The following is a 10,053-nucleotide window of genomic DNA, read 5'->3' on the forward strand; positions in this document are numbered from 1 at the left end:
TACGTTGAAGGCCACTTGAGCTACAATAAACTCGTAGGAGCGGTAGTGTCAGTGCGTTTACCATCTACAGAGGTGAAGTGAGGTAAGGAAATTTGAAAACGGGTTTGTCTCGACAAGCACATATCAGCTGTCTGTTTTGCCCAATGATTATTGGGGGTAGCGATGGGGAAGGTGGGGGAGTGGGAGGGGGTGGGATGGGGGGGTAGGGGGGGGGGGGGGAAGAAACGAGGCTTGGCGTTTGTTGCATGGCATGCTATCGGAGGTTTATGGAACATCATTTTTACCTATGGTGTTCTGTAAATTTATGCAGTAGTGGTAAAATATATGACAAATGTAGCCAAAATGTATGTTTTCATTTTATTTTACTTATGAACATACAGACAGTGTAATATAAGTGAGTCTTTTCATCTTCAGACGGTAATGCCCTTCTGCCTCCAGCTGTCACCATACTTGGCGAGAGCCTCGCCGTTGGGGTCGTATTTGGCGAGCAGCTTCTTCATCTCTTCTGGCTTGTTTTTCGAGATGAACGCCAGGAACTTGGCGACGCCAGCCTTCTGCCCGTCCGAACATTCACCGCAGTTGGTCTTCACCATCTCCGATATAAGACCTGCCACCAAAGTCAATATTTTAAGATAAAATATCGCAAATGATCAGGATAAATTTCAAACTTATTTTTGTTACTTGAATATGCTTATACTTCAGGTATTTCATCTCATCTAAAGTCTATAGTGGTTCAATAATGTGAATCCATAAATCAGTTATTATTTTCCTAACCTTAATTACGTATCTTCGCAGCATCGGCATATTAAATATTGGATTTGACATTGTTAGTGCTACAGACTGGCTGTATGCCTTTTCTACCACCAATCAGCCCCCCCCCCCCCCTCTCTTCCCACTCTCTCGGCACGAATTTGTGTGCCCCAACTATCTGCATCTAGTGTGATCCCTTCTGAAAGGGTGGGAACGTTTTCTAAATGTCTGCGATTCGTCTCATTGAGATGGGACCAGCCCAGTATTCACCTACCTGCATATGGGAAACTACCTATAACCCTCATCCACGCTGGCCGACACTCCGGCACCCTGTCGAGAGTACGCCGGACGGATAGGATCCGGAGCTGGCGCGTCACCTCCTATCCCAGAAGTGGTGTGACAGAGGGATGGCGTAGTGGTTAGTACACTGGACTCGCATTCGGGAGGACGACAGTTAAAACCCGCATTCGGCCATCGTGATTTAAGTCTTCCGTGATTTCCCTAAATCGCTTCAGGCAAATGCCGGGATGTTTCCTTTGAGATGGCACGGCCGACTCCCTCCCCCACCCTTCCCTAATCAGATGGGACCGATGACCTCACTGTTTGGCCCCCTCCCCCGAACTAACCAACCAACCCGATGAGCTAACGCGCGTAGCTATCAGGGCAGCTTTGCTTACATAAATCAATATGTAGTTGACACTTAAAATGATGTTTCTAGATACATGGTTACTCTTAAAGTTCATTAAATATTTTTATTTTTTAACCAAATCGTGTCTGCATTTCAATATACCAAAATTTTGGTCGAGAGCCCACGACTTTCTGATTTATATTTATATGAGGTGACATTAACATTCGCCTGTGGTAGCATGTCAAAGATAGGTAAATGAATTCGTTGGTGAACTGAATTTTTGGCGGTTCTAGCTATAATTTCCCTCCTCCTGTTATATGTGTGTACTGACAGCTAAACATAAACTTTGCAAAGATGTTTCGTTATATGTTCTAACGTCGAAAAATGATTCTATTCCAAGTCTTTTTGATTGTATATATTAATTTATCTTGTTTCTTACAAACAAAAATCAACTTTCTTGATAGTGACGTCATAGGCATCTTAATCACTGACGATTATAACGCATTTGTTGCTTGCCGTAAAATTCCGGGAAAGCTAGACTGTCCCTGACATAGTATTGAATAATCTGAAGTTTTAATAGGGTATGTAACAGAACTGGATTCGAAAAATCTGTATTTCCAAATATGTTTTTTCTTAGTCTACAGAGTATATATGTGTATATATTCTATGCCGAAAATTCAGGATTTTAAATGCCCTTAAAAATTAAAATGCTAACTCTGCACTTGCAGGCACACCCACATTATTAGACATTTCAGAAATGGTTATGGCGGCTGTTGTTCTTTCAGAGCTGTAATAGATAATATACTACACAATACTCGCATAGAAAAGCTGGAATATGTTGGTCACAAACAAAAGAAGCTTGGTGCTAAGTTTCGCCACTTGCTAGGGAGGACAGGTGAAGCGCTTGTAGAGTGGAAAACAACTAGAAGGAAAAGAAAGGCTTACTCTTAAAAACATCTTTTCTCTCTAGTTGTTTTATGAGAGAGCTATTAGAAAAAATACAAACAATTAATAGGCTGCTGAGTGGGTAATTTCTCTTCACATACTATCCAGCCAGCGGCCAACCAAACACCAACGCTTAATCTGTGCCCGAAACATGACTGGTGTGAGTACCATATAAGAAATGAAACATATTCACATAAACACTCACTACCAGAACTTGTTATAAGTGTAATTAATCCTATATTAAAGTTTCTTGCAAGGCCTCATATACTGAGGAAGTGTGTTCACTGGAAAACACAGAATACGAATAAAAGTCTAAATAATTTAATTCGGATTACTTGTTCCAAGAGCACATTGTGAAGTTACTGATAGAAAAGTTTTATGATGCAGTTTTATAATACACTGAGAGAAATACTGACAGGATTGAAGTTCTGACGAGAGTTGGTGTAAATGCAGATGTGTACGCAGTAAAATCAATTAAGACCACCAATCACGGTAGGCTCCAGACAGTTGACAGAATCTACATTTAGGGGCCAGACAGATTAAAACAGGTGGAGGATAGAAACCAAGAAGATGGAGAATATCAGCATGGAGGATTTTATAATACAGATAAGCCTGTTAAATAATGAAATATATGAAATGAATTTTTAAACTGAATTTTGTCTGTGTACTTGTTTTCCATCATTATGAAAGAATCTTTGATTGAAAGCTAAGAAGTTTTCAGGAGCTGTTCAAAACATGTAGCTGTTAAATAATGAAATATATGAAATGAATTTTTAAACTGAATTTTGTCAGTGTTACTTGTTTTGCATCATTATGAAAGAATCTATAATTGATAGCTACGAAGTTTTCAGGAGCTGTTCAAAACATTTAGTTGTATCATTGGAATTAAAAAATACAACATCCTTAAATTAAATTCTGATATATGCATTGAATGTTAGCAAAAATAGTTAATTTTGGTAGTGCAAAATTCAAAACTTTTTAAGTAATTATAAACATAAATTACTGATTGCAGTTTATTTATGTTACAGCCTCCTTACGAACCTACCATAAAATTTTCAAGTTCTTTGCTTAGTTAGAATTTTATTTCTGGCTTCTTGTAGATCGGAAATAAAAAATATTTAACATTAATTTGAGTGGCGAAGTGCTTATCCTGGGTCTTTTCCTACATTTTTTATTAAAATACAGCTATTTCCCTTTGAACATGCAAAAGTTCAGACCTTTACCTCACCAACCATGGCGGTAAACATTTCTGCTTGGGACCGATGACCTCAGCAGTTTGGTTCAATAAGAACTTAACACCACCACCACCAATTCTCCTTTTAAATTAACTTTTATGTGTTCTGTTACATCTCCTTTCAGGTTCGTAACTCGTCCTACGATTTCGTGTCCATCTCTTCAGTTGACTTCGCTCTATCATCCTTCGACTATGCGAAAAGCCTAAGGGTCATTCTGATTTGTCTAGATTCCCGAATCGACTGTTTTTATTGACAGGGTTGTTGCTTTGAGTGAAACACGGCCAGGTAACTTTTCGAAGGAAAACAGAAACGTACTACCAGAAAGAACGATATGGTTATCAGTACTGTCTTCAACTCAACGAAGAGAAAGATGCTATAGGTCTGAAAAGAGGATACATTTTTTTTATGATGCTGACAGAAGTTAATAACAAATTACACTGAGATACACTGTGTTACTGTTTTATCATGATTGTAGAAATATTTACAAAGTCTTAACAGTTACAAGCTTCAGACTGAAATACATACCAAATGCGTCTGAGAGTAAAAAGACAACTGAACAATAGAAATATTTTTGTGACGGCTCCCTAACTCAAGGTCCTCGGTGGTACTTTTGGGGCAGCCACCACAAACTGTATAAAGCGTGGGTGCTGACCAGGATGTTGCTATGTCTGTTGGCCGAAAAATAATTAATGATAAGAATTTCGCCAGCTAGAATGAAGAGATAACTTATCTTTATTTCTGACAAAACGTGCACCAGCAATTCAAGTCCAAGTAATATCCAAGAGTAATCCGTGTACTGAGCCTAGTCGAATACAATAGCAAATATCACACTGCAATGGCTCCGCTATAAACTCCACGAAAGGCTAGCAATAGACAATCGACAATAGACAATCGACAATAGACTGTCCGTCTCGGGACCAGCGCTCCTCCTTTTATGCAAAAGGCAGAGGGCGCTGCGGACCCGAGCTCAGCCATGGCCCGACCTCTTCCGTCGGCGGTAACGCCCTGAGACGCCGATGGCCGCGACAGGAACTGTGGCCAGCGATGTCACGGTCAGGGCGCGCATGCGCGAGTTGGTTGGTTGCTTGTTTGGGTCCGTAGATACAACAAATATGGTGATTTATGAATACCAAAGGTAGTATTTCTAACGTATGAATTCTTTGTCTCACGGGGATGTGAATTATTAAACTCTTCTCGAGATTCCAGTTGCATCAGGTGGTTAAAATCGGACGAGATTTCGACCCAGCTGTCCTCGGCCATTCTCAGGTGGTAAATGTCATTTACCACTTGACGATGGACACGGAGAGATTGGTCGAAATCTCTTCGGATTTTAACCACCCGATGCGTCTGGAAGCCCGACGATATTTTATTAATAACCTTTCTAATTAGTTATAGTAATTTCATGGTTTTCTATGTAAAAATCTGAAAGTTGTGGTTTTATGCTGTGTTACAGAAGGCTGCCAAACGACGTGAATGGGAAGTGCTAGAAAAAGACCACCAAAAACTATCTGTTAAAAAAGCAAGCAAAATAACGTGGTATGTTTGTAGTGAGACTCACTCTTGACGACTTTGGAGCGGACGTTGCAGTCCTGGTCTGTGTCGCTGAGGAAGCATCTGACGGCGGCGTCCACCCTGGCCGGGTCTGCCAGCACCTCGTCGACGTTGATGTTGTCCAGCTGCGAGAGCAGGCGGTTCTCCGCCGCGGCCAGCGCCAGCACGGCGGTTAGGACAAAGAACGTGGAGCGGACCATGGTGGCGAGATGCGTCTGGCTGGATCGGAGAGGCTGCCCAGTACGCGAAAAGCGTGCACGGCGGCGCTTTTTAAACAGGCACCTACACCCAGTCATGATATGCAGGGAACGTGAGTTCCGAGAACTGAAAGACTATGCCAGAGAGCTACGTCACAAGGCCAACTGGTCGCTTTGCGCGTGCGATGACCGACATGCGGGAATTCCGTCGTTCATATCAACTTTCTAGAAACGTGAGGAGTCTTAGAAACAGTGAAGGTGTTTGCTATGCCAAAAAAAAATAAAAAGGTCGTAGTAACTTACACGAGGCAAGGTAAACAGCTGCATCCTGGCCCCTAGACAGACCAGTCGCTGGCGACCCATTGCTGTGTCATTCTCTGCCACTGACGTCATTGTATGTGGATGGAGGGCATGTGGTCAGCTCTGCCGGTCGTTGTCGAGGTTTTTTTTTTTTCGATCGAATAACTTCTCAGCTCTCTGAAAGAGGTTGAGTGCTCCCCATACCAGCCCTCCCATCAAGGAAAAAATCCCTGTCAGAATCGGGAATCGAACCCGGTTTCTCCACTTGTCAGTCAGTAGAGCTGACCACTCAGCTACATAGTCGAATACCTTATACTTCTGAGATACAAAAGGCTATTGTCACAAGAACCAAAGAAGGCCCTAAATTTTCTGTAATTATTCAAATTTAACGTTGACTCTAGAATATACGCAGATGAACCTCAGTTTACTGTTCTTTAGTTAGATTAATATCTGTAATTACTTTCTAAATGAGCGTAATATTTACTATAGCAACGAATTTCTGGAGCTTACGTTACGTTTGATACATTAAATATGAGTCATGCGCTACCCAGCCTCCTTACCTAACATCCTAATGCACGCTTATTTGTTTGCTGTTGAGCCAAAGATGGGTGGTTCGAGTTTGGTGGCACAACTAATTTCATCACAATTATTGGTCAGTGAGGGAGGAAAGGCTGCTGTACGTCGTTCGTGATACATTTAAGATGGGCCAAAATTATTGGATTCATTCGAAATCATTCCGCCTTGTATATCACAAAGAGAGCATGTTCTGCAGTTGATAGTAAGCCATTCGTCAAAAAGAGTCATTAATTTTGGGAACTTGCTTGACGCTATTGCTGTGAAACAGACTATGTGTCGGTTCCGGATTTTACTCTTTTCATTTCTTTGAGTCCATACTAATTCAAGAGAAACGCGAAACGCCACACTAGATTGCGCTAGTGTTGACCACGGTCATTCACACTGCAGAAATACAAGTTTAAGACCTCATAACAGGTCGCACAAAGGCAAAAGCACACCAACCGCCCGCTTTAGAATATTGCCTCTGGCTCGCATTGCCTAAGTTAAGGATTGCTTTGACGCGTAGGAGTCTGGTTGGCTGGCTACAGGGGTAGGTCTCAGATTACAAATATGAAGCATCATATACGCCTGAAACTAAGATTGGCTTTCTATTCTGACAACGTCTTACTTGCGTGAAAATAAACTTGCAGTATGGTTTTTATTACACGCTGAACTTCAGGTCAACCCTGGATTGACCATATACTTCGATTTTCGCTATAACTTGATGGCTGATTCACTTCTCAGGGGTGAAAAAGGCAATTATTTGCAAGGCTACCATGTAGTAAGCGAACCAGTCTTAAAGTTTTACGCCTTTCTGCACTGCCATGTTGCTTGCAGCGGGACTTATTCAGCCTTGTTCGTTTTTTATATTTAATTTCACGTGACACAATTAAGTAGTTGATAAGTTTGTGAACCGTCCGTATAGACTCTGTCCCTACGAAAAACATGAAGAAGTCTACTTCAACACACTATTGGATATTATATGTATGTGATGGGGCCCTTTGTTTACCTGAAGAAAATGACAACAGCCATTACGAGCAGACTGGAAAATTGAAAAGCTAATGACTCCAGTGCCTGCTCCTGTGATTCTGAGGAGATATACTGTAATGTTGCTATAAGATACTTTCAGAAGAAATTCATTTATAGACAAGAGTTGAACGGAAATATAAATGTTACCTACAACCATGAATGTATTTGGTGTATATTTCAATAGACAGGGCTGCAAGTGCAAGCTAGCCACCCGAATGAATAGTACGGGGTTCGCTAATCTTTGAGAAAAGGCGAAAAATGAACACCTGATTTAAGCTTCGTCCACGATATCTGTGATAGCGACTACTGCTTCAGACTTGTCGCTTAGCCTTTCAGCGGAGACTCTGATCACATTAGCGTATGCTATGGCTGTCAGCTACGCATTGCTGGGGCGTCATTGATGTATGCAGAAGTGTACTCATCGGTTTTGCTGAGCTGTAAAATCATATCGCACATACCGCCTGTGACCCAGTAATAAGATACACTAGCGTGCCTGAACTAAGGTCTATCTACTGATTTCCCATATTTGTCTCATAACAGCAAATAACTGACATGCTGACAAATCAGATCCTGAGGTGAGAAATATCATGATCAATAAGTTTATTTAACCTATTACACTAATGGCCATTAAAATTGCTACACCAATAAGAAATGCAGATGATAAACGGGTATTCATTGGACAAATATATTGTACTAGAACTTACATGTGATTACATTTTCACGCAATTTCAGTGCATAGATCCTGAGAAAGCAGTACCCAGAACAACTACCTCTGGCCGTAATAACGGCCTTGATACGCCTCGGCATTGAGTCAAACAGAGCTTGGATGGCGTGTACATGTACAGCTGCCCATGTAGCTTCAACACGATACCACAGTTCATCAAGAGTAGTGACTGGCGTATTGTGACGAGCCAGTTGCTCGGCTACCATTGACCAGACGTTTTCAATTGGTGAGAGATCTGGATAATGTGCTGGCCAGGGCAGCAGTCGAACATTTTCTGTATCCAGAAGTGCCTCTACAGGACCTGCAACATGTGGTCGTGCATTATCCTGCTGAAATGTAGGGTTTCGCAGGGATCGAATGAAGGGTAGAGCCACTGGTCGTAAGGCATCTGAAAAGTAACGTCCACTGTTCAAAGTGCCGTCAATGAGAACAAGAGGTGACCGAGACGTGTAACCAATGACACCCCATACCATCACGCCGGGTGATACGCCAGTATGGCGATGACGAATACACGCTTCCAATGTGCGTTCACCGCGAAGACGCCAAACACGGATGCGGCCATCATGATGCTGCAAACAGAACCTGGATTCATCGGAAAAAATGACGTTTCGCCATTCGTGCACCCAGGTTCGTCGTTGAGTACACCATTACAGGCGCTCCTGTCTGTGGTGCAGCGTCAATGGTCTCCGAGCTGATAGGCCATGCTGCTACAAACGTCGTCGAACTGTTCGTGCAGATGGTTATTGTCTTGCAAACGTCCCCAACTGTTGACTCAGGGATCGAGACGTGGCTGCAAGATCCGTTACAGCCATGCGGATAAGATGCCTGTCATCTCGACTGCTAGTGATACGAGGCCGTTGGGATCCAGCACGGCGTTCCGTATTACCCTCCTGAACCCACCGATTTCATATTCTGCTAACAGTCATTGGATCTCGACCAACGCGAGCAGCAATGTCGCGATACGATAAACCACAATCGCGATAGGCTACAATCCGACCTTTATCAAAGTCGGAAACGTGATGGTACGCATTTCTCTTCCTTACGCGAGGCATCACAACAACGCTTCACCAGGCAACGCCGGTGAACTGCTGTTTGAGTATGAGAAATCGGTGGAAACTTTCCTCATGTCAGCACGTTGTAGGTGTCGCCACCGGCGCCAACCCTGTGTGAATGCTCTGAAAAGCTAATTATTTGCATATCACACCATCTTCTTCCTGTCGGTTAAATTTCGCGTCTGTAGCACGTCATCTTCATGGTGTAGCAATTTCAACGGCCAGTAGTGTACTTAGCTATACTACACTACAGAAGTGCCTGAAATTGTGGTAAATTCGTTATTATTCCCAAGTCATCAGTCTTGGGAGTGGTTTGATGTTGCACTCCATCTGTCCTTATCTTGTGCAATTTTTTTCATCTCTGTCTATTACTCTTAAAGTATGCTATAAAAAATTTTGCCTTTTCCAGTCTCAGATCGCTTCAACTAACGTTTCTACCTTATTGTCCTACTGGCCCTTAAGCACATATTAAAGCAACTGTTGAGCATCTACATTCCATCTAAGAAACTTGTAAGAATATAATATGTTCCATTACTTGATTAGTATATGATTTGAACATCCTTTATTTGCTTAACGATCCACAGAATAGATACAATCAATTATGATCACTCACGTTGCTGTTAGTTACCTGTTATTTCACAGGCTTCTACACACTGCTCAAACTGATTACGAGGCTTCTTGGTCTATAAATTTTCCTCACGAAATGTTATTGAGTTTCGACAAAGATTATTTCAATGTTTTATACTCTCGTTTAGAAGTGCAGTCATTATGGAACACAGGTGTAGGTGATTTTGTACAGTGAAACGATGGAATCACAGGAGATGTGTGCTGAGGGAAATGAAAAATGTTATGCCATGTACACCCGACAAAAAACTGATGCTCCAGTATTCCCACGGGTGTTGGATATGTTGATTAACATTTCATCCCAATGCGGACTTATTTTCAGTATTGTGTGTGAAAAAAAGCAATCCTACAGATGAAGAATAGCTGAGTACTTATGGATACTGGGTGCGTCTAACGTTAATACAATCTTTCAGGTGGAGATCGCGTACAGCACGCTAAGTGGAAGTGCACTTGCAGCTTATCA

General features: G+C 42.0%; 1 protein-coding gene across 1 annotated transcript; it reads right to left on the reverse strand.

Moving 5' to 3' along the window:
- Positions 1-334: 334 nt before the first annotated feature.
- On the reverse strand, positions 335-5,362 carry LOC124616041 (ejaculatory bulb-specific protein 3-like). Its single transcript, XM_047144266.1, has 2 exons — positions 5,117-5,362; positions 335-607 (listed from the first exon to the last, which is right to left on the reverse strand). Exons 1-2 carry the CDS (start codon positions 5,307-5,309, stop codon positions 411-413), a joined length of 390 nt encoding a protein of 129 aa, XP_047000222.1. The 5' UTR covers positions 5,310-5,362; the 3' UTR covers positions 335-410.
- Positions 5,363-10,053: the final 4,691 nt, after the last annotated feature.

Source organism: Schistocerca americana, chromosome 5 (assembly GCF_021461395.2).
Source record: "Schistocerca americana isolate TAMUIC-IGC-003095 chromosome 5, iqSchAmer2.1, whole genome shotgun sequence".
NCBI classification, from domain to species: Eukaryota; Metazoa; Arthropoda; class Insecta; order Orthoptera; family Acrididae; genus Schistocerca; species Schistocerca americana.